Source organism: Oryza glaberrima, chromosome 8 (genome assembly GCF_000147395.1).
Source record: "Oryza glaberrima chromosome 8, OglaRS2, whole genome shotgun sequence".
Taxonomy (NCBI): Eukaryota; Viridiplantae; Streptophyta; class Magnoliopsida; order Poales; family Poaceae; genus Oryza; species Oryza glaberrima.
Window position 1 is genome coordinate 23,591,039 of NC_068333.1, and position 24,606 is coordinate 23,615,644.

At 43.0% G+C, this 24,606-nt stretch overlaps 3 protein-coding genes across 4 annotated transcripts; 1 reads left to right on the top strand and 2 right to left on the bottom strand.

Moving 5' to 3' along the window:
• Positions 1 to 2,744: 2,744 nt before the first annotated feature.
• LOC127781195 (non-specific lipid transfer protein GPI-anchored 1) lies at positions 2,745 to 5,669 on the bottom strand. 2 transcript variants are annotated; one of them, XM_052308116.1, is made up of 3 exons: positions 5,167 to 5,669; positions 3,853 to 3,912; positions 2,745 to 3,221 (listed from the first exon to the last, which is right to left on the bottom strand). In XM_052308116.1, exons 1-3 carry the CDS (start codon positions 5,507 to 5,509, stop codon positions 3,088 to 3,090), a joined length of 537 nt encoding a protein of 178 aa, XP_052164076.1. In that variant the 5' UTR covers positions 5,510 to 5,669; the 3' UTR covers positions 2,745 to 3,087. The 2 variants fall into 2 exon arrangements, with proteins under 2 accessions (XP_052164076.1, XP_052164074.1); XM_052308114.1 differs by having other exon boundaries at positions 2,745 to 3,224; positions 5,167 to 5,666.
• A 1,900-nt stretch (positions 5,670 to 7,569) lies between these two features.
• Positions 7,570 to 10,741, bottom strand: LOC127781140 (transmembrane emp24 domain-containing protein p24beta2-like). The gene is made up of 5 exons (XM_052308051.1): positions 10,625 to 10,741; positions 9,919 to 10,172; positions 8,966 to 9,152; positions 8,775 to 8,882; positions 7,570 to 7,865 (listed from the first exon to the last, which is right to left on the bottom strand). The coding sequence occupies exons 2-5, from the start codon at positions 10,126 to 10,128 to the stop codon at positions 7,732 to 7,734; spliced, it is 639 nt and encodes a 212-aa protein (XP_052164011.1). The 5' UTR covers positions 10,129 to 10,172; positions 10,625 to 10,741; the 3' UTR covers positions 7,570 to 7,731.
• Positions 10,742 to 20,615: 9,874 nt separating this feature from the next.
• LOC127782555 (ACT domain-containing protein ACR6-like) lies at positions 20,616 to 23,545 on the top strand. The gene is made up of 7 exons (XM_052309815.1): positions 20,616 to 21,026; positions 21,149 to 21,194; positions 21,308 to 21,422; positions 21,580 to 21,647; positions 21,726 to 22,370; positions 22,746 to 22,850; positions 22,929 to 23,545. The coding sequence occupies exons 1-7, from the start codon at positions 20,950 to 20,952 to the stop codon at positions 23,289 to 23,291; spliced, it is 1,419 nt and encodes a 472-aa protein (XP_052165775.1). The 5' UTR covers positions 20,616 to 20,949; the 3' UTR covers positions 23,292 to 23,545.
• Positions 23,546 to 24,606: the final 1,061 nt, after the last annotated feature.

Sequence of the window (24,606 nt, forward strand, 5' to 3'; positions counted from 1 at the left end):
ATTAATAAGCTGGATTTCCGTTTTTTTTCTTGGCCGATGTTGGAACAAAGAATCAAATTTTTTTTAAACGAAATAAACAAGAGGTGTTTTTTTTTTTTGGCACAAAGCATCATGGGTTGACCAGAGAAAAATCTTAGCTCAATGCTAGGCTTATTAACTCATGCGCCGCACGACATGGATGATGGATTGCTTTTCGTAGGAGCTCAACATCTTTGCGCGTCGCGCGCACGATTTCCCGGCTTGATTTCTCCTCGTCGGCTGTCTCAAATCTTATATTTTCACTCGGTTGTCGGTTCAAGTGGTGATTACTCGTACCAATGCATGTCATGTCACTAAGGGTGTGTTGTTCATGCCAAAATTAAAAGTTTAGTTAAAATTGGAACGATGTGATGGAAAAATTGGAAGTCTATGTATGTAGAAAAGTTTTGATGTGATGGAAAAGTTGGAAATTTGAAGAAAAAGTTTAAAACTAAACAAGGCCTAAGGTTTAATTCGATTAAGAATAATCTTTCAATTTCTAGTTAAGTACTCTCTCCATACTCGTAAAAGAAGTCGTTTTAAACAGCGACACGGTCTCCAAAACACAATTTTGACTTCTTGTTTTTATAAAAACATTTATTGAAAAGTGATATACGTATACTTTTATGAAATTATTTTCCAAGACAAATCTATTTATATAATTTTTACATTTTCAAACTCAATAACTTGAGAGTTATTCATGATTTATATTCCCAAGGTATGACTTAAACATTATCCTAAACGACTTCCTTTACGAGTACGGAGGGAGTATACTGCAAAAACTGTAGCGTCGTAAAATGTTTTTTCACCCCAAATGCTAACCAATGAGGCAATGAGGTAAATGGTTCTCCCGCTTAATTATATCAGGTCTCTTACCCTTCCACAACCAATATGGCATTATTTAACAATCTCCTCATTCACACGTTAGTGTCTCTCAGCCGTTCACCGCCTCTTCACCATACACTGATGATCCCCCAGTCACCCACGATCTATCAGGCATTCACACACTTTGTCCCTTAGATCAGAAATATTGAATTAGCCAGACTCTGATATCAATTGTAGGACCGTAAAGGGCCTTTCTCATCCTAAAAGCCAACCAATAAGGTAATTGGCTTCTCCACTTATATATTAGATCCCTTGTCATTTCACAATCAATGTAGTACTATTTAATGAAAACGTTGTAGTTAGATTTGTGATTACACCCGGCCACTAGTGTCATTTGTTTGAGAGTTTACAAATATATGAGATATTATATCTTGCTAAGAGCAGCTACTATGTGCTGGTTATTATGGCTATGTAGGAATGATGTGGTTTTCAATAAAGAATGTTCTCTCCTTTACATGTTATCTCACTAACTATTTATTGGTTCCATTTCTAGATTCTTTTAGAAACCTGATTTCTAGGATTTTATTTCAGTGACATGTCAGTGACTGGAGTGGGTGACTAAGGAGTTTTTCACCATGAAGCATCGGTGGTAGTTTTAGTCTACGGATTGATGGCCATTAACTCTTTATGTTCTTTTCCTTCATTTTAAAACTAGTGTTTGGATGTGTGTTTTTGTTGTATATCTTAGTTATGTAGTAGAAGATTGGGAGTGTCACACCTGGATGTATCTAGTTGAGTTCAATGAAGCTTTCACTGTTTTTTTAAAAAATAATTATAATAAAATTTGGTACAGTACTTTCTAGTGAAGTTGTATGCTACATGTTTTTTTTTCCTGTCAAGAGTTTGATTGTTGGAGTTAACAGTGGCAGGCATTCATTAACGTTTAATTAAGAGCAGTACACGTCTGAGTCACCAATCGTTGAGCTGTTACAACAAAACATTCCATATTCTGGTGAGCACGATCAGAATGATGGGAATAATAGAGTACAAACAACCGGTGAAGTGAGCATCTCTGATTGGCACTTAGACTTGATTAATTGTTTCAGTGCAATGCAGTCATCAGGCACAGCTAGCATATGACTGTCCTTTTCTTTGCAGATTATTTACCGGATTACTGGAACGAATCATTTGCTTCATGCTTGGCTGTGTACATCTTCCTATTAGTGTAGAGGCCGAGTTTTAATCCGTTATTTTTTAAAAAAAATACTCCACACTTAAAAACAAACATTTTCTCGAAAAATTATCTTCCACTGTGTTTTTTATACCACTTGTTTTATACCATCCTTTATTAACTTTATTTATTAAAATATTTAATACGCTCTCATATTTAAGTAGATGATCCACTCAATAAAGTATTAGCAGCCAGGCCTAGATAAAGACGCAGATAGAAGCAAATGGGGGACAGAAGGATCAACCATAGAATCATGGATGCTTGTGAAAGCAAGCAAGAAGGCAGGGAAGGCTCCAAAGGAGAGGTCTGGATTGTCTGAAGAAGCTTTGCATTGCCCCCACAGAGAAAGAGGATTTGCTGCTTTTTTTGTTTTTCACTTGCTTTTCATTTCCCTGTTCATCCAAAGCTTCCAAGATTGTTATGAGCTCTAACCAAAGAGGAGTACAAGAAAAGACGAAATCGGAAGCTTCATGGATAAATTTCTGAAGCACTCTAATTACTGCTAAACCATTAGCAACAGTAAATATTATAAAAAACATTGAGTAAATGTCAATATTTTTTAGAAAAAACATCCATGTTTTTTTTTCTCTTATGCAAAACAGCAAAAGTACATTGTTAATATTTGGTACTACTACTACTACTACCTCAAAGTTGTTTGCACACAAAGATGTTATTATGACTTAAGGGTATCAATATTCAGAAGAAAAAATGAGGTACATTATTGATTATTCAGATTTAGTACTAGCATATGCGTGTATCAGTATTCAGAATGTAGCTAGCTAGCATCAAGCCACAGAAGAACAAAAATCAAGTCTCAAATCTATTTATCAGGGTACAAAACAGTACAACATCAGAACGAATCTTCGTGTAGCACATCACAAACCAACCATCCATCCATCCATCCAGTGTGCATTCGTTTCTTGCAGAGTAAAAGCTGAACGACGTAGAGATCAAGAGACAGAAAAGATTTTTTCCCAAAGAAAAATGGGTGGGTGACTAGCTTGTTTCACGGATCAGAAGATGGATGAGAAGACGGCAGAAACCATCGCCGCCGCGACGACGCCGTAGCTGAGCCCCGCCTGAACCTTGAAGCCGCCGGCGGTGGCCGCCGCCGCCCCCGGGGTGGTGCTTGACGGCGTCGTAGCCGCTGCTGAAGAAAAGAGAGAAGAAAAAGACAAGTTAGTAGTGTTCAATCACTGTGGTGACACTGACAGTGATGCATAGATAAATCATTATTCAGTTGTTCTTGATCGCCATTGACAGGAGTGAAAATGTTGGGGAGTTATTAACAAAAAAGATATTCCCTTCGTTTTAAATTTCTTGTCGTTTTAGCTCTACCATAGGTCAAACATGTTTATTCTTTACAAGTTAGTAGCTAGTGTTCAATCCCTGTGGTGACACACTGACACTGATGCATAGATAAATCATTATTCAGTTGTTCTTGATCGCCATTGACAGGAGTGAAAATGTTGGGGAGTTATTAACAAAAAGATATTCCCTCCGTTTCAAATTTCTTCTCGTTTTAGCTCTGGCATAAGTCAACCATGTTTATTTTTTACCATTTATTTTTAGAAATTCATTTAGTATAATAACATGTGAATAACATATTATAAAAACATTTCTTACTGTGGATCTAAAAACATAAATATTATGACGTTAAATTACAGGGATTTTTTTAAAAAATGATGGTCAAAGATATATGTGTTTAACTTAAGACAAAATTAAAATGATAAGTAATTTGAAATGGAGGAAGTAGGATTTTAGGGGGAAATACTCACCCTTGGAGGCGTTGGCGAAGACAGCGTAGTCCGGTGAGCTTGGGGTCAGGTGCAGCAGGTCTAACAGATCAAGACATCATCAAACATTAGAATTGCATCATCTCAAAAAACAGAATTTGTTGATACAAAACATTGTCAAATTACGTTTAACAGCATGGTCACATAGAGCAAATTACACATGATCAACTGATCAACAGTCTGCTGCAAGCATGAGCACTCATGACTGAAGATTTGACAGACAAAAAAAAAAGGTTTAAATACAACTAGACTCATGAGGGTGTGTTTGCTAGAGCTCCAACTCCTAAATTTAACTCCAGGAATTAGGTCTGAAGAGGAGTTATAGAGCTGTCTAAACCTAGCTCCACCTCTCCATTTTGTGAGAGAGCTCCACCTAGTTTCGCTCCCATTTTAAGTGGAGCTAAAAGACTGAAACTGTTTGGCCGAATTCCAGCTCCACCAGCTGACCCTCATTCCAAGAGTAGGGGAGATTGGGAGAAAAGTAGAGCATGGGCTGAATCTTGTACTAGACCAGAGCAGAAGCAGCACGGCCCAACACGCACGAACGCATGGCCTGCTTGGCAGATCAGTTTCTTCTCTCTCTCTCTCTCTCTCTCTCTCTCTCTCTTGCTTGGATCTTGAGTTCTAAACTCTCTAGTTTACCGAGCAAAAGGCCAGTAAAAAAAAAACCATAAACTACTATCCTCTTCAATTTTAATGAATCTGGAATTGCTATCTTAATATTCCTGTTCTGCCACAAGGTTTTTCTTGGGGAAATCGGTGAGATTCTTAATTAGAACCTGTGAATCTGTGATTCACTTGAAAAAAATTCAACCGATTCACTACACAAAACATAGTAAAAACATAAGGTGAGAACCTAATTAATTGATCTAGAAATACATAAGTTAACTAATTCTGAATAGGAAGCATGCGTGTCATGTTCTTGCCTAAAACTGAACAGTCACATGCAAAAAAAAAAGTAGTATAGTGAACAGTAAATGATGTTTGTTTGTTAGGAAGCGCATTTGGTGTATGAGCGTGGTGTGTGCGTATGCGTCTTCCGTGTAATCTACACGTATATCTTTTCGCTTATACTTATATTTATCAGTTAAAATTTAAATTTTCAACCTTAAATTTAGAGCTGATTTAAAGGTTTTTTCATCGAAATTTATTTTTCAGCATTTGCTTTTAAATCGCTAAGAATATGTACATAAAAGTTTTACTCATAAATTACATTTTATTTGTAAATATGCCATAAGCGAAACGATGGCTCCGGTAGAAGAAGGAGGAGGAGGAGGAGGAGGAGGTGGTGGTTACTGATGCAGAGGGAGACGTTGGCGTTGGGGAGCTTGCAGGCGGTGGGCATGGCGAGGAGGCGGTCGAAGCGGAGGCCGAGCGACTGGACCTCGTTCCGGCCGCCGTGCACCTGCTGGATGATGTAGCACAGGCACTCGGGCCGCGCCTGCTGCGTCGCCGACATGTCGCCGCAGCACGTCGACGACGGCGCCTCCTCGTGCCCCGTCGCGTAGTCCATGCAGTCCGTCAGCTTCGTGAAGTCCTGCTGGCACTTGCTCTGCAGCGCCGCGTCTGGCGCCGCCGCCGCCGCCGCCACGCACCACGCCACCACCGCCGCCAACGCCAGACCGCGCCACGCCGCCATACCTCTCGCCGGCAGCTTGGTTGGTAGCTAGTGGGCTAACTCGATCGAGCTGTGTGCAGCAGGTGGTGTGGTGTGAACGACGGTGGCGATGGCGAGCGGCGGTGGCGGGCGGCGTGGTTTATAGGCGAGAGGGAGACGGGGGCATTGAAGAGGAGGGTGGTGAGAGTTAGATGTTGCATTTAAGACGCTGAGGCGGACGACAGCCCAGAGCCCAGCCGGGGTGGTAATGGTAAACTTGCTCATGCATTTCCTCCTCAACTAGATTTTTTTTCTCTTTTTTTAACTTTACTACGGTCCTCTTCTAAATTTAAATTTTAGAATTTTTAGAATTAATTTACACTTTCTATTATTTTTTTACGTTTAGTTTTTTTTACCATATGGTTCAAGTTTGGAAAATGGGTTTGGGATATGATTTCTCCCCTCTTAGAGGGTAATATTCAATCTTAACCATTGATTCTTCTTACTCCCATTTCATTCTATCCCTCCATTGGTTTTCGTTTTCAGTCTCACCTATTCTAACTCATTTTCCAGACACCATAAGAACATAAAACATACTCACTCTATTCCAAAATATAACAGCTTAAGATCAAAGATCAGATGAGACTTAACATCTAATACGGTTAAGTATCATCCGATCTAAGTTGTTATATTCTGAAACACATGCAGTACAAAATTTGCATAAAACATATTTTTTCTCATCATTGTCATACCATTATTTCCAGCACTTATAACTAAAAAGGTTATGGGTGTGTAGTAATATTTGCACATGTGCGTCTTTTGTGTTATAAAAGAAAACCCGTGCGCCGCGTTAGTGCCGTGCACGGCCATTCTAGCACGGCACGACGCGGCGCGCGTTTCCTTGTACGTCTCGTTGGTAGCTCTGACGACAGCCGGAGTCCGGCAAGAGCAGAGGAAGCCCGGCACGAACACGCCCGTGATGGCCGGCGTCGGTTGGGACGGTTGGGAGTTCAGAGCAGATCAGACTCCTGTTCACAGAGTCATCGTCCGTCCTCCTTGCAAAGAATGTCACGGATGGTTCACTGTCATTCTCTCATGCTAAGAGTGTGTTTAATTCCTAAAAAAAAAAGTTGAAAATTTAAAGAAAGTTGGGAGTTTGAAAAAAAAGTTAGAAGTTTACGTGTGTAGGAAAGTTTTTGATGTGATATGATGTGATGGAAAGTTAGAAATATGAGGAACTAAACAAGGCCTAGCCATGCCTTTTGAGCTGTATGTACCGATGAATGAATGGAAGAGCTAAGCTATCAGCTATAGAGACTAGAGAGCTCCATTGATGAGGCAGTCAAAAACCAAGTTCTAGAAGTGGATCTGTGTGTGTATGGATGGCATGGTGCCATGTTTGATGACCAGTCTGTCCATGTGCTGCTGGGTGGGCATACTCTGCATTCTACATGTGTGATGTGCCTACCAGTACTGACACTAGGTGTAGCACAGACTTAACTCCTTCTGGTTCATCTGTTGCTTTCGCAAATTTATTGTGTCTTGCACCCTGTAAATTCTGGTATGCTCACACACGCACATATCAAAACATCTACTGCTACTAGTGGCTACAAAATGCAGGGGACGTTGCCCTCAGAATTCATGCTGAACTTCTTGTTTGTCACTGCTGTTTTCGTTACTTTGAATGAGTCGTTTTGCACTTTTGCTGCTGCTGCCAATGCAAAATTGGTTGAGGTGTTGGGCCAGAAGAATCGATCAGTAACTGAATTTCAGGCATGGGTGGTTGGAGGCTCAACTGCTGGGGAAGAGGCTCCAAATGCATGTTGTCCGGTTGATATTTTGTGTGACATCAACCAGATATAAAGATCCTCTAAAGAGACAGATATAAAGATCATCACAGGTTTGGCTGGCAATGCATAAATAGACCCGCCTCACTTGTGCTGTTTTGTGAAAGGCCAGATAGATACCTGTCACTACCAATAGCAATTCTCAGCTGTACCAAGAAACTATTCCAATCGAAGAGAACATTCATGGGACCGTTGCAGCTGTAGATGGAAGCTGCATAGTGAAGCTGATGCGAGTATGTGGTCCTGACAGTATAGTTTCAAGGAAAACATCTAATGGAATCATAATAATTAAAGGTCTATGTGACAGCAACCCACAGCATGTAAACAGCAGATCTAGCAACCAATACAGTTCGGAATTACAGCTTTAGTTGGGATGACGAGAGTGTAAATTAGGAGGAGCTGCTACTTTTGGAGTATTTAGACTCTGGATGTCCCCAACTTGCGCTCAAAGAGGCGGCGCAATAGATAGACTTGAATGACGCTAGCTGCAATCAGCGCTGCTGACTCCAATAGAGCCTTGTGGACAGCCCTCCTGCTCATGTTTTCGTTCACTGCATGATACCAGGAAAGACGAGGTTAGATGATATCTAACTTGACAGATATAAGCAGCTGGAAGGCAGAGAAAAAATAGTTAAAAAAGGCATGGTTTCTTGGGTAGCAATCTGAGCTGACACATTGTAGATACTTCCTATCAAAAATGATATAGCAAGTAACGGCCAAAGGCAAGCACTCGAAGAAAAAAAATATGATTGCTGGTTCTCAGACTTCTTAACGAAGTATGGTTGCAATAACGGGTATTATGTCACTCAGTGAAGGGGCAAGAAACATTGCATCCTTTTATAGGTCATTAAATGAACATATAGACATCTACGTTACAACTTATAGAGCTAGTGAAAAGCTATAGTTGGTAATAGCTAGTGGTTTTAGCTAAACAAAACAGAATGTATGGCATATCTATGGATGAGAATAAAGTTAAACAATAGGAACAATATTAGATGATATCTAACTTGACAGATATAAGCAGCTGGAAAAGGCCAAGAAGAGATAGCAAAAAGGCATGGCTTGTTGGTTAGCAATACTGAGCTCACAACATTGTAGATGCCTCCTGTAGAAGGATAAGTAACGGCCAAAGGTAAAGCACTCCAAGAAAAAATGATTGCTGGTTCTGGTTCTCAGACTTCATGAAGTATGGAGGCCAATAAATGTTATTGTCACTCGGTGAAGGGACAACAAACATTGCATCCTTTTTAGGTCAACAGAGGAACATATAAATATCTACATAATAACTTATAGAGCTAGAGACAAGGTACAGGTGGTAACTGCTAGTGGTTTTAGCTAAATAACCAGAATAAACGGCATAGGTAATGATGAGAATCAAGTTATGATAGTAAAAACAACAGGAACAATAGTAAAACATTTTAAATAGTATTATACATGGCATGGTAACAGAGAAAACTTACATATAGCTTGTCGGTCAGTTTGGGCCTCTAGCCAGTGCTGCTCGAACTGAATGTTGTAAAGCGCTTCATCTAATTTTGCTATTTGTTCAAACAAAGGAGCAAAATGTTCTGCATCCATTACAGAAAAGATAAGTTGGAGATGGCAGTAACTTATAGTTTAGCCAAAGTATAGAAACTTCAGAAATCCATACCATCTTTCGCATGCTGATCGAAGTACGAAAAATGGCCAACATGCACATCAAAATCTACAGTTTCATGGTATGGGGATTTATTGGTGAAGCAGAAGCGATGGACGCCTCTCTTCTGAACTATGAACTCAAACTTATCACTAGTCTTGTCACGAGAATCACGGACTTGAGCACCATTAGGATCCTTAACCTGTGATTCGTCAGAATGGAGGCATGTTATACATAACATCATTAGTTCATAAGTACGATGTGCAACAAAAATAGATTGCTAACATGCTTTATTTCACAGGCCAACTGAGTGCTAGAACGTCTGATGCAAATGCATCGTTTGACAAACAGAGGTTTATTGTATATGCACTCCAGTAGGAAGACTAAAAGCATACAAACTGATTAACCTGAGCCTATCAAACCCAAACAGGAGCCAGTTATCTGGTGTATTCAGACCATGTCCATCTATTCCAATAAAACCATGATCATAGAAAAAGAAGGCAAACTTTAGAAACTGAAACTAAAGTTCCTGAAAGGAAGTCTCAGTGCAATCAACAAAACAAGTTAAAGCTGTCAACCTATCAGCAGCCAAATATTTTACTAACAGTTGTATTGTACAGCACTACAGCGGTGGTATTTGAAAAAAAAAATGGAGCTCAACAGTAATAATGAAGTTTAATTTAAAGAAAGTTCAGACAGCCTAATAACCTGTTTTGCATATGAAAAGTTGTCAAGATAACAGTTCAAGATTTAAGATGCACGTTTAAGGAGGCAATGTGCTCTAATCTAGTTTGTTAGGAGAACTTTTTACTAGTCCTATGATCCTATCAAGATTTTATTTTACAGGTTCAAAACAAACATGCTTTCAAGTTTGAACTAACTGTCGCATTGAACATGACAGATCAACAAGTCCAATACCTATTCATGTAGGGTATACACAGAGATGCAAAATGAGTTAAAGCACTTACCACAAGATCCACTCCGTCCTCGCTATAATGCCATGGGGTGTCAGCCTTGATCACCACGAACGATACATGAACCGTATCCCCCTCATACTCCACGTTATGCGAGAAACACTCTTCCCTGTCAATCACAAAGCGGATAGCCGCAGCCGGGCGCAGCAACGCCACGGTGCAGAGAACCAAGAGGCACACCGTTCTCCAACTCAGGACCTCCATCTTATGGATGCCAGAGGTAACAACAAATTATTGCACACAGGTTCCTGCAGAGACAAATTCCAAAGTATCATTCACTAGATCTCTTCCGTATCAATCTAACACACAATCATACGCCACAGTGAGGACGTGCCCCGGGGTTTTGGGCATCAAGGAAATCCAAAATTGGATCCTCTATTTTTTTCCTATTGCGCAAACATCAACCACAAGGGGATCTACAGCGGGTCATGGCCTCATGCGGGTTCAGCTGAACCCCGAATCTAGTGGAAATCAAGTGCAATTAACTACTATTCCATAAGTAACCAAACGAATCATCGGAAATCTGTCCGATTAATCGTAGAAACAGGTGTCAAATCAAGCTACGATTTCAACGCCGCCGAGGGGGTGAAAAAAAAAAAAGGAAACCAAACCGATCCCATCCCATCCAAATCCGGATGGATCTCCGGTCTACGCCGGCTTAGCACCGCGGAGGAGGCGGAGGAGGAGGAGAGAGGAATACCTCGGGGGAGGCGAGGTCTCGCTTCGGCGAGAGAAGGAAGCTAGTCGCCGTAGCCCGCAGCCGTGGTAACCCGATCGAGGAGACGACGACGACGACGACGGAGGAAGAAGGCAAAGGACAGCGTCGGTTTTGTGCTTGGGCTGGACACGCACCCGAGTGTGGGCCCCCCACACAACTGTTCGGCCCATATGAGCAATGTCCAGCCCATATATGATATATCTTTCGGTTGGGCCCAATCGCCCGCTGAGTCCCTAGGAAAAAGTCCAGCTTACGTTCCTCAGCCATGGAGTGGGTTTTATTCACGTCCCTTAGCCAGAAAGCCCCTATTGTCCTTCGCCGTTAGAGCATCTCTAAGAGAGTGGCTATCTCACTCTTTAAGTTAAAATTTGACAATCTTGAATGAAAAACACACTACAAGAGACTTGCCATCCGGTTAGCCAAACAGCTCCTCTCACTGGCCAAAGATGGCCACCAAAATTCCCTTGCCAATCATGGGCCCCACGCATGGGCCCACCCATTTCTCTCTCCGTCCGCCATCTCCTCGATCGTCCCACCGTTCTGCGTGCCGTTCCTTCGCCACGTCGTCATTGCCGCCGGCCTCCGCCGCCCGCTCTGCTCCCGCCGGCCGACCACCTCCCTCGCCGCGCCCTTCCCATCTCCGCTGCACACACAGCTCCCGCCGACCGATCGCCTCTCTCGCCGCCGCCTTCCCATCTCCGTCGCGCGGACTCCATAGCGCCTCCGCCACCCACGCCACTCCCGCAATTCCCGCTGGCCGACCGCCCTCCTTGCCGCCGCCTTCCCTTCTCCGCGGCGGAGGCTCCACAGCCGCCGCACGGGTTCGGCCGGCGGAGATGAGAGGAGAAGAAGAAGAAAGGGAGAGAGAGAGAGAGAGAGAGAGAGAGAGAGAGACGAGGGGTGGAGAAGAAGGGTGAAAATAATTAGGGAAGCTAACATGTGGGACCACACGGGTAGAGTGGAGAACTGTAATAGAGAGGTTGTTGGAGTGAAAGGCATATTTGACTATCCAAATTTTTTGCAAGCTGGCTAAATGCACGTTTGGAGAGTGAGATTTGGAGATGCTCTTAGCTTCCAGAGGGACTTGGTCGGAAAAAGCTCGTTGCCGCTAGGGGAGAGAGGGGGAAGAAATAGAGAGGGTTGACTTGATATGTCGACCCACCGGATTTTTATTTATTGAGAGAATCCCTTATATGCCACTGAAAATTTGTCTGATCCTTTGGATGCCACTGAAAATTGGCTCTTCCCTTATATGCCATTGGTTTAAATTTTCGCTCCCTCTCATGCCACTGCCATCCGTTGACCGGTAGTTGACTGTTAACTGTAGAGTGAAATGACGTATTTGCCCTTCTTGAGTTGATATGCATGCAGTAGGTGTTAGTATGTCAGTTATATACTACTCCCTCCGTTTCACAATGTAAATCATTCTAGCATTTCTCACATTCATATTGATGTTAATAAATATAGACATATATATCTATTTAGATTCATTATATTTATTTAAATTCATTAACATCAATATGAATATGGAAAATGCTAGAATGACTTACATTGTGAAACGGAGGAAGTACATTATAGCTAGGCATCACATATATTTGGAATAAATGAATATATGAATGTATAGCATTAATCTATATATTGAATATATGAATATTTTTCAGTCACATAATTTTGAGGCACATATTTCTCTATTTTTCATAGTAGAACAAAGCAATATGTTATGGCATTAATGTATTTTCCACATACATTAACCATGTACTTCTCGAACAAAAGCTTCAACAATATTTACTAGGGAGCACAACATTTCTCTGTTTTTCACACTATAACAAAACATTCAAGCAATATAATAGATTGCTCCTGATAGACATTTAAGATAATGTGTAATTGCACATTGTTTGTAATGCACAGCTAAACAGCTAAAATAACAAACAGATTGTTTGCTGGAGCAAGGAGATATACACAGTAGCACAGAATATGCAACAAATATTATAGGAAGTTGTTTAAATGACCACAGAATACCAAAATGCATACTGACATGGTGCATCAGCACTCATCAAACTAACTCCCAGCGCATAACCAACTCCCGGTGCATACTAACATAGTGTGTTGTTGAGGTGAGGGATGTTGGGCTTGGCCCACTTGGACGATTGGGCCATATTCTCATGTTTGGGCCAAAGGGTATTTTTGTCATTTATGTAAAAAACTGACAAGTGATTACATCCTATCAATAGTCAACTACCAGTCAACGGACGGCAGTGGCATGAGAGGGAGCGAACATTTGAACCAATGGTATATAAGGAAAGAGCCAATTTTCAGTGGTATCCAATGGATCAGACAAATTTTCAGTGGTATATAAGGGATTCTCTCTTATTTATTTGACTAACATGAGTGGTTTATTTTTTTTCAACTCCAATGTAAGTATTACGTGGGATGAAGATCGGAGTCAATGTTCTATGTGGGTGCCATGTAGGACAGAACCATCGTCCAAACCGCCAAGAAATTCGATTTTCATTGATTTTGATAATTGGGGCACGCTATATACCCGATTTCGCAGATAAGGGACGCGAATGAAACTTGGTCTATAATTGAGAGACGTAAAGTGAACTAAACTATTTCTAAGTCTCTAAAATATAGGCATTCATGATTAGGCTTGGCCCAAGCAGGACTGCCTTGACTTCGATTGATATTCTCCACGACCCATGGGCCCATATGTTGCGCAGAAAGGCAAAACCCAACTTATCTATGCTAACTAATAGGGTCTGTTCGTATAAAAAAAAAACTAATAGGATCTGTTTGGTGGGCATCTGTCAGTGTAGCTTAGCTTCTCTCGTAACTAAAAACTTATCTAAACAGTATAGTGGCCTGTTCACTTTTACGTCATTTTCAACCATACTATTTTTTTTAGCAAAGTTATTAAAAATATCTATGTTGTTAAATTTGGTCAATACATAAGAAATCCTGTCAAAACTTGGTAAAGTTTATTTTGGCTACAATCTGAACAGGCCCTAACTTTTAATAAAGGTTTTAAGAAAGATCTAGAAAATAAATTAGAAGTCAGAAGAGCCAGTTTATCCAAATTCTTAAAAACTAACTGTAATCCAAATTTTAGGTATGCAATATATTCAGATAAGTTTCCTAATAGAACTTTACTATTATGATTAATTTTCTAGTATGACTAAGTCTTTTTCCCACTATAACTCCTAGATTTCTCCTATATATATATATCTCTTGTAAGTTGTACAGGGAAGGTGCAACAACCCACTGTATCCCATGCATTTGTATCTAACTCCTCAATAGTGATCATTGTCGGTCAGCGCTTGTGGTTTTTCCCGCAAGGGTTTTCCACGTAAAATTCGTGTCTCCGTTGTGCATCTATTTTCATAACACTAACTACCAACCAACTATTTCTTAAAACTAGAAGATTGTCCCCGCGCAGTTTTGTACGGAGCTAGATAATTCATGTATAGAGTTAGAATTATATAAAATTCTGGAAATTTATTTCTATAGGTATTGTAACAATATGTGGATTTTATATATAACTCTTACCTTCTATTTTCTATAAGTTATTTTATATACAACTCTTATGTTAATTCTATTTCTATAGATATAATTATATTTTGTATATAACTATATCATTCAATATATACCGCTATAACCCAGACCCACCATGGTATGACGGTTAAGATATTCTTCTTTTTCTCCAATCAATATGAGAGTTTTTAGTCTCCACAGCAAACGTGGTGTATTATTTCAAAGTTGTTTTAATAATATAATAGATAGATAGATATTAAATTCCTCCAAACAAGATCATAGTTTGTGAAGTAATCGTAGCTTAACTGGTTAGGTTCCTTGTTGTGGAACCAACCCACTCAGATTCAAGTCCTAGATTTGATATGAGTGCTTGCATTTACAGTTAATTATTCTTTCAGCGGTATGCAACGTACCTGTGTCGACAGTGAAATGTCCATGGTAATTTTGACAGTCTACTCTTTCGGATATGTTCATAGGGGTAGTGTGTGTATGTGTGTGTCTATAAGGATGAGTGTGTCGTGAGCGTAGTTTGATCACCAACAACGTGACCAGACACACACACACACGCTGCTGGCTGCTACGGCTGTGTTTTGACACTTTTTTATCTCCACAATAAAATGATCGTCAGTGGGCGGTGCCGGTGAGTCAGTGACACGATCGCGGCACCGGCCGATCACCCGACAACGAGAGTGGCCGAGCACGTAAATACGTAAATGACACATCCGTGCGCGCGGTCGCGGAGTGGCGCGCACGCCGCGTCGTCGTCGGTGTCGCCGTCGCCGCGCGCTGCCCTGCCCTGCCGCGCGCACGCCGCGGCCCAAGCAGCCAGCGGCATCGTCGCCGCGCGCGAGCGCGCCACCGTTAACGACAACCCGTCTCATCTCATCCCCCACGCGACGACACGACGGTCTCGCCCGCCAACAACCGCGGATCGCGCAGTGATTCCCGCTGCCCCGCGCGCACGCGGGCGCCATATGCGCGCGCTGAGGCTGCAGCGCAGGCAATGGCATGGCGTGTGCGCGCCGCGCCGCGCCGGGCGCGGACACAGAGCCGTGGCTGGCGTGGCGCTGGCGCGTTCCCCGACGGGATCAAGCGAGCAGGCTGCAGGAGATTCCGCATGCAGAGAGAATCTCCTCCGCTCATCTTCTCCACCCGCACATTGCCCCTGCATTGCATATATCATCATACATGTTGATTCATCCGTTTATCCGTTAAAAGGTTATAAGACGTTTTGACTTTGATCTATTTTAAATTTAACTAAGTTTATACATAAATAATATTTATAATACCAAATTAGTTTCATTAAATTAATAATTGAATATATTTTCACAATAAAATTATGTTGGGTTGAAAATGTTACTAATTTTTTTTCTATAGACTTAGTCAAATTTGAAATAGTTTGATTTTAACTAAAGTCAAAATGTGTAGTAACTTGAAACGGAGAGAGTAATTTACTGCTACTACTACTCACTTCATGTGCTTAGCTAGCTAAGCTAATCTAGTATCTACCTCTGTGATCTCCTTTTAACTTTGCAGTAAGTTTAATTTAATAGCAAGTGCATGCTGCATATGCTAACTATATATACTAATCAAATCCATGTGGCCAATAGGGATGGGCAATGTTTAATCGATCGATCCCTGCACCGTTTGCTGCCTGCATTTGGCTGCTTCTTCCCTCTCCTCTATCCTGCACTGCGATGCACCAGCTGCCGTTATAATCTACTATGATGCTGGTTGGTCTATGGCTCCAGGGAATATTTGTCACCAAAGGACAACTTGATTTGTTGATTAACTGACGACACCATGCACAAGTGCCTCCCGGTCTTGGCTTGACCAGCAGCCTGCATAGCTTGTGCAGGGTTGATTATTAGGTTCTGAAGAATCCTTGTCCCACTGATCCCTCTTTGCTCTGCTCCATGTTTGACTGTTTGCTTCATGTTCAGTGCATCAGGCAACAACTAGATGACAGTTTATGTACATATGTGTGTGTACTTCAACTTGTACAATTTTGTTCTGTTAATTGCCAGCGTAGGTAATTAAGCTAGTACTACATGTTTTAGCACTTTGCATGTCGGCTTAACTCGTACTCCGTCGCCTCAAATAAGGTTTGAAAAGTGCTCACTCCTATAGAATTTTACAACATGAAGGTTTTTTCTTAAGAAAAAAATGTTAATGATTTATACGAGATAATCCAACTCCAACTCAAAAGTTGCGTTACAATAATGTAGGTTTCGATGGCTGGAAAAGGGAGACAGAATTTCAGCAGCATCTGACGGCCCAGAGTTTTTTTTTTCCGAACACGCAAAAAGATTGCACGTCAATATATTAGAAAAAAAAGAGTTTTAGTTACACACCGCAATCAGCCAGACTGCCTTACGCTAGGGGAAGGAAGAAAAAGCAAAAGAAGAAAAAACTGAAGCTGAAGCTTTAGAGAAACTACGGCGGCTAAAAACAGACTCCAAGCAGCGGGAAGGGGCTAAGCCATGCTAGACTCCAAACAAATCCCCAAAAGCGGCGACGCTAGCTAAAGACCACAAATGGCCCTCCGCATGGACGGACTCTACAACCACTGGGACCGAAGAAAGAGCGGAGTCGAAAACCCTAGAGTTTCGCTCCTTCCACAGGCACCAAGAGTCCAGGAGCACCAGGGAGTCGAAGCTGTCGCGGAGGTGCTCTGGTAAGCAGGCCCTGGAGGACGGCCACCAGTCCTGGAACCAACTGCCACGGGTGGAAGAGGGTAGACTGGCCAGAAGGCGACAATACCCGGAGCCAGACCTGCCGAGCGAACGCGCAGTCGAGGAGGATGTGGTTCGCCGTCTCAAGATCCTGAGCACAAAAGGGGCAAGCCGAGTGACTATCGATGCCACGCTTCTAGAGGAGATCGGCCATCCACCAGCGCTGCTGGAAAGCAAACCAAAGAAAGAACCCATTTGGCAGGACCCTTTGCATGCCAGAGAAGATCAGCACAAGCAAAGGAATGCTGGCCATAGAAGAAAGCTTGGTATGCCAAACGTGCAGAGTAGCGCTGGTTAGCTGTCCAGCACCAAACGAGACGATCCTCGACACCCGACGAGAGCTGTACGTGAAGCACTGCATCCCAGATAAGGAGAAACTGGGAGATGACCGGGGCAGTGAGGGCACCGCGGATATCAGAGACCCAGGAGTTGTTCGCTAGGGCAAAAGCAACTGTGCGCGAACCTCGGAGGCGCTGGGGAACGCGAAGAGGAGATCTGGAGCCAAGGACGCCATTGAGCGGCCGTCGATCCATTGGTCAGACCAGAAGAGAGAGTGATTCATAGGCCCCATCTAAACGGCTTATTAGAATAGGTTGGTGCATGAACCATTCTTAGTAAAATTACAAAGTAACTTTTGCCATTCAAAATTTATTCTAGATTATGCCAATTTCTCAATGTACTTCGATAATTATCTCTCGTTTAATTTCTTCGTCCATTTTATCATCTCAACCAATAAAAACCATCTATCTTCCTTTTTTTTTGACGGGTCACTGGGGAGGAAGCTTCCCCACTTGAACTTTCATTAATCATAGAGCAAAAATTTCCTAAAAAAAATCATGGAGCAAAAAGATGTAAGATTATATTTGATCTAGACCAGAGAGGGGAGGATAGCATGTTTTTTCATCTGTCTACCGCATAGTGATCCTGTTTTTTCACTCTATCAGTCCATAATGTAATTATATTTTAGAACGGATAGAGTAAAACCCAGGTAGCTGCCCTGTACTAAACACAATCTTTGCATCTTGCTCCAAAGAAAAAAAAATACTACTTCACACAATCAAAAGCTAACGCAACATGGCAAAGTTGGTACTTGGTACACATGTTGGTTTCAAAGTACAGGCAAGCTTTCCACGGAAAGCAAAAGCATGGCAATGTAGTAGGAGTTAGCCAGAGACGAGCAGGGAGGCTACCATGCAAATGGCAGCAATATTGCAACAACACTCCTAAAAGGAAGTGGGGCTTTTGTTCTCTTGCATGCACCGGGGGACAGCCAAAAACTGCAGGAGGTTTGCACGGCGCCCGGTCACCGGCCGGCCGCCGATCGACAGAGCCGGCAACTTTTCCGGCCATGGCTCGCCGCCGGTCTCTGCTCAGCTCTGTTTTCTAGATGAAATTTTACATGAAACTGTCTAACAACAATCCAGCCACATTAATTTGCAGTGGCCACGTTCTGAATTTCTTCTTCTCCATCGTGAATTCGCTGCAAATGCAGGTCTCCATCTGGCAAAGAGACCCTGAAGAAAACGGAGCACTTGGCCGTGCAACTCTGCTAGCCATCCAGCTACACGTTTCTCCTTTAAGTTCAGAGTTTCAGACAAGTGTACAAAGCCAGGATGCCATCCGGAAGAAGCACTCAGCCAACTGTCACCACCACTGCAACATTGCTCCATGATACATCTGCAACAAAAATATCAGAAGAATAGAATCCATTGGCATTCATAATGTAATGATCTAGCTTAATCATCAGCCAATATATATAGCCACTCATAATCCAATCGATTCTTGATCTTGCACATAATCTAGCTTAGCTAGTAATTAAACTAAGCAACCAATGGAGAGGTGCAAAATCACAATTAGCCCACAAAGGAAAGGAGGATTGTACTCAAGATAACCTAATCAAATCCAAAGCTGAGCACAACTAAGTACTCCCAACCAAGGAAGAAATTGAGAATTGGAAAGGCTAGAATGGGCAAAAGAGGAAAGAGATCAGAGAGGAAGAGCCAAACAGCAGGAGCAGCAGCAGTAGTGTAGTGCACCGCGGCCCTGCTTCTGCTTGGCCCCACATGCAAGATCTGCTCATATCACCAAATGAGGGACCATTTGCTAGCTAGTTGCTCAAATCTCAGCTTTTTTTTTTTTTGCGTGGTGATGCTGAATCTCTCATCCTGTTGAGATGTGTGGAGCAAATAGTGTTTTTCGTGCAGTTCAGTTAATTGATTGCTGGAAATCGGTGCTCGAGATCACGTTGTCTGGATGAGAACTGAGGTAACTTTTTCGACAAGATAAACTATTATGGTAGATCTTCAGCGAGTTCGATAAAAAAATCATGGAATTTTTTTTGTTCTAAGTTATACTCCCTCCGTTTCGAAATGTTTGACACCGTTGACTTTTTAGCGCATGTTTGACCGTTCGTCTTATTCAAAAACTTCTGTGAGATATATAAAATTATATGCCTACATAAAAATATATTTAACAATGAATCAAATGATAGGAAAAAAATAATAATTACTTAAATTTTTTGAATAAGACGAACGGTCAAACATATGATAAAAAGTTAACGGCGTCAACCATTTCGAAACGGAGGGAGTAGTATATTAAACTCCTAAATTGTAAAAATCTTGACGGTTATAACAACCTCCATGTTTTCGAACCGTTGACCTGTTTTCCCGCGGCTTTTCTTTGTAACATTCCTTGTGTCTATTGTGTCAATTATCATATGATAGTAATGGTAGTAAAGTGGTACACTCTATATTGTTAGGGCATTAGTGTTGACACAATGGTCGTTTTTATATGTACAAGGTACAAGAGAACAAATTCTCTATGAGTAAAAGGCAAAGAAAAGAAACCAAGTCTACGTTGACCTTTTGCAAAGGTTGGCTATTATACCATGGGCCTCCTAACCTAGTTTTTTTCAATACAGGTTAATTAGGCATGACCAATGTCGTCATGCCACGTCACTGGACGCATCCAATTTCATCCAATACAAATGCTTGCCGCCATAAATCTCAGTTAACTAGAGTATTCAAGAGTGCAAGTGCCGTGCAGCTGCATCTACTTCTGCAGTTTTGTAATGTGTTAGCCGATAAACACAACGTGAGCAATAAGACAAGTCATATAATTCTTGCATATATTTTTTAGATTTGAGAAGACCAACATCCGGATAGTATATCTAAACATGTACTCATCATTACAACATATATATCTTCAGTTTGAAACCGTAATCAAATTCATAGCATATCTCTCTGAGCATATCTTCAGTTCGAAACCGTAATTCAGAGCATATCTCTGTGAGCATTTATGCCCTGATCAAAATTGAGAGGGCCAAGATTTGAGGCAAAACTGAAAAGAACAGGTTTTGAATACTCGGAGGAGCATCTCTCATGATCTGCTCAACTTCAACAAGACCCATGGTGACCATGTCACAGAGACTGAAAACATACATGTTGCATACAGTAGATATACAGTAGTAAATTACACTAGTAGACACATGTGTATGCAATGAAATCAACTATGATCAAAATGGGGATGGGACCCACCATGGGATCAGTATGTAGTAGTAACAAGCAACCATCTCCAATATGGACAGGCACAGACACAAGGACCCCCCTCTAAACATCTCCCTTAGAACCAGTGAAGGGACACAGACATACAACATTACAACAACACAATAACACAAGATAGAGAGAGAGGGATGCACATCACACACACAAATCCACAAGTAGACATCCTTCCATGTCTTCCTCACTCACCCATAACCATAAGCAAATGAATATACATATATATATATATATATATATACTAGGACTAGTTGAGCTGCAGCTTCAGACATTCAGAGTGAAGAGCAGCACAGCAGCTAGGTGAGGAGAGGGGCACCACTACACCACCACCACTACACAGCAAGTAGTACTATACACTTGGATTTGGGAGGAGCAAAGGGGAAGTATCCCTTTTGCCTCTCTACCTTCTCTTTCTTCTCTCTTCTCTCTTGTTGCGAGCAAGAGAACAACAAAGGGGGTTCAGTTCAGTTCAGTCCTTGGAACAATGATGGCCTGTGGGTCTCCCAGCACTGAGGTGGTCGATGAGTTCGAGAAGCTTGTCATTAGAATGAACCCTCCAAGGTATTTTAGTCCTTTCCATTCTTCTTCCATCTCTTCTTCTTCTTCTTCTTCCTCTTCCATGGTGTTTCTCTCTGCACTTTGACCTTGTTAACCGTGCTGAGTTACGTTCTTCCTTCTTGCAGGGTCACTGTGGATAATACCTCGGACATGACTGCCACCTTGGTGAAGGCAAGCAACACTTCTCTGTTCTTGGTTCTTGATAATTCTTGCAGGTTAATTCAGAGCATTTCTTGGGAAGAATTTTTTTCTCAGACAGGAGAGGTTGTCATTCTTTTCTGCAGGTGGACAGTGCAAACAAGTATGGGACCTTGCTGGAGGTGGTTCAGGTGCTGACTGAACTGAAGCTGACCATAAAAAGGGCCTACATTTCCTCTGATGGAGAGTGGTTCATGGATGGTGAGTGCTTTGCAAACCTCCCCTTTCTTAGAAAGATTAAGGATTGGAAAGAAAGAAAGATCGTGCCTCTTTTTTCTGATCTAGCTCTTGTAGATGTTGCACTCTTTGGCATCTTTTGATGATGATGTGATTTGTGTGTTGCTCACCTTTTGTGCAGTGTTCCATGTCGTGGATCAGGATGGGAATAAACTTTATGATGGCCAAGTCATTGACAGAATTGAGCTGGTAAAGTACACAAGAATCAATTCCAAGAACAGAGCAAAGCTCTGCACATTTGTGTTAATTTTGATTTGGTTTTTTCAGTCGCTGGGAGCTGGGTCGCTGAGTTTCCGGGCGCCGCCGGAGAGGTCGGTGGAGGTGGAGGCGGAGGCGGCGGCGGCGCAGACGGCCATTGAGCTGATCGGCAAGGACCGGCCGGGGCTCCTGTCGGAGGTGTTCGCCGTGCTCACCGACCTCAAGTGCAACATCGTGTCGTCGGAGGTGTGGACGCACGACGCGCGCATGGCGGCGCTGGTGCACGTCACGGACGCCGACACGCTCGGCGCCATCGACGACCAGGACCGCCTCGACACGGTCAAGCGCCTGCTCCGCCACCTCCTCCGCGGCGGCGGCGCCGGCGCGCGCGACCGGAAGGCCACCGCCCGCGCCGCAATCCCCGCGCCGCGCCGCGACGGCGCGGCGACGCACGCCCCGCGCCGCCTCCACCAGATGATGCACGACGACCGCGCCGCCGCCGCCGCCCAGCTCTCCTCCTCCTCCGGCGACGGCGGCGGCCGCGGCCGCCCCGTCTTGGAGGTCGTCGACTGCGCCGAGCGCGGGTACACCCTCGTGAACGTGCGGTGCCGCGACCGCCCGAAGCTGCTGTTCGACACCGTGTGCACGCTCACCGACATGCAGTACGTCGTCTTCCACGGCACCGTCATCGCCGAGGGCTCCGAGGCGTACCAGGTACTTCGTCACTGTTCCATCGCTGACGACGCTGCCATGCCATTGCACTTCGCTGCACACACTCTAGCTCTACCCTATAGCCTAGCTACTACTCCTAGCTACTTGCTAGCTACCATTCCACTGTGCCTCGGTTTCCGCGCTCACATTTTGACCAGAAACGTGTACTAGAGACGACGACACACAACAAGCTGCTCCGCTGCTACATAGATACTGCTAGATCTTGGCATGTGAGTGACAGACAGAGCCGAGAAGAGAAGAGATCCTAGTTTTGTGTGAGCTCGTACCAACGAACACACGAGCTGCACCTGCACTGCAACCGCATTGTGTCACGCGTGCTGACAACATCGCCGTCGTCGCCGGCGAAATCTTTTGCAGGAGTACTACATCCGCCACCTCGACGATAGCCCCGTCACCTCCGGCGACGAACGCGACCGCCTCGGCCGCTGCCTCGAGGCGGCCATCCAGCGCCGCAACACCGAGGTGAGCACATCAAATAAAATGGTTATCATGGTATCAGAGTTACCGTGAACACGGCTTTGACTTGATTGGTGTAAGCAGGGGCTGAGGCTGGAGCTGTGCTGCGAGGACAGGGTCGGACTGCTGTCCGACGTGACGCGGATATTCCGGGAGCACGGGCTGTCGGTGACGCACGCCGAGGTGGCGACGCGGGGCGCGCGCGCGGCGAACGTGTTCTACGTGGTGGCGGCGTCGGGGGAGCCCGTGGAGGCGCACGCCGTGGAGGCGGTGCGCGCGGAGATCGGCGAGCAGGTGCTGTTCGTCAGGGAGGACGCCGGCGGCGGCGGCGGCGGCGGCGAGCCCAGGTCGCCGCCCGGCCGCGATCGCCGATCCCTCGGCAACATGATCAGGTCACGGTCGGAGAAGTTCCTCTACAACCTCGGCCTCATCAGATCGTGCTCCTAGTCTAGATGAGAATAATGAGTATCATTGAGCGTCATTAACAACTAGCTAGTTTGATCATGGCAGTGTACTGTAGCTTCTAGCTAAGCTAAGCTTAATTAGCGTCGTGTTCGTTGATCCATGTCAAAATCTTGGATTAAAATGGGACCTGCTTGATCAGCATCACCAGTGTAAATATTTTCTCCATTAGTTGCCTGTTTGTTTTCTCTCCTAATTAATCGGCAGCTGGAAAATTAAGCAGCACCAACTATGAGAACCCAAATGCAACAACTACATCTTTCCTAAAATATAGCTATTTCTAACATAGTAACTTTATCCCAAAATAAAATTATTTCTTCGTCTACCATTCGCCTAACCAATCATAACCATTCGCTATATCTATTTTGTTTTCTTCACCAATTACAACCCTTCTTCAATCATTTTTATCTTTTTTTTAATACCCGTGTCTAAAAAAAGATGTTTAAGTTCTGGAATGGAGTAGCAGGAATTATTGGTTGACCTCTTGTCTGAATCGGCGACCAGAAATGACAGTCACCGCGACTAAATTGTAATCGAGGTCAAGACAGAAGGAGAGAAAAAAAAACTGAACAATTAGGCCGACTAATGGAAATCGAGGTCCTTTTGCAAGATCGAAGCAATGGGTTTAGTTATTTGAATCAAGAGACGGGAAATGTGCTACGGCCTAGGAAGTCAAACAATTGCTAAATAATCACGATGAAACTTGCCTCTTGTTGTTATTCAACGGCAGAACATGTACGACAATTTTGTTCTTATTCAGCACTGTCCCAACTCTCGTAGTTTCGTTCTTGTTCAACTCTCATAATCAATCACATTTTGGTATAGTTTTATAGTTGGATTGGATTGGATCGCACGACCAGTCCCAACTAATCGATCAGTTAAAAAAAAGGAGAAGAAAGACATCCAAACCCTAAGGCTCCTTTTCATTTAAAGAAAAAAACAGAGAAATTTTGTAGGATTACAATTCTATATGTAGGACTAACCTCTCAAAAAAATTCTATGAGATTTTTTTTTCTATATAGCTCTTTGAAACAAATTATCGAATACTATTGAGTATGTTAAAATTCATGTGGAATGCCTCAATCCATGTAAAGTTTGGAGAAATTTTAACAAAAGTTCAATCTTACGGAAAGTTTCTTTAATCCGAGTATCTTCAACAGTATTTCATATTTGCATTTCTATCAAAATTCTATAACATTGTTCTTTTTTATTTTCTCAATCCTACATTTTAAAATAGCCATGACGACTTGACAGTGCAATGGTAAAGGGTGCGTGGTTTTAATCCCGAGTCCTTGTGTTC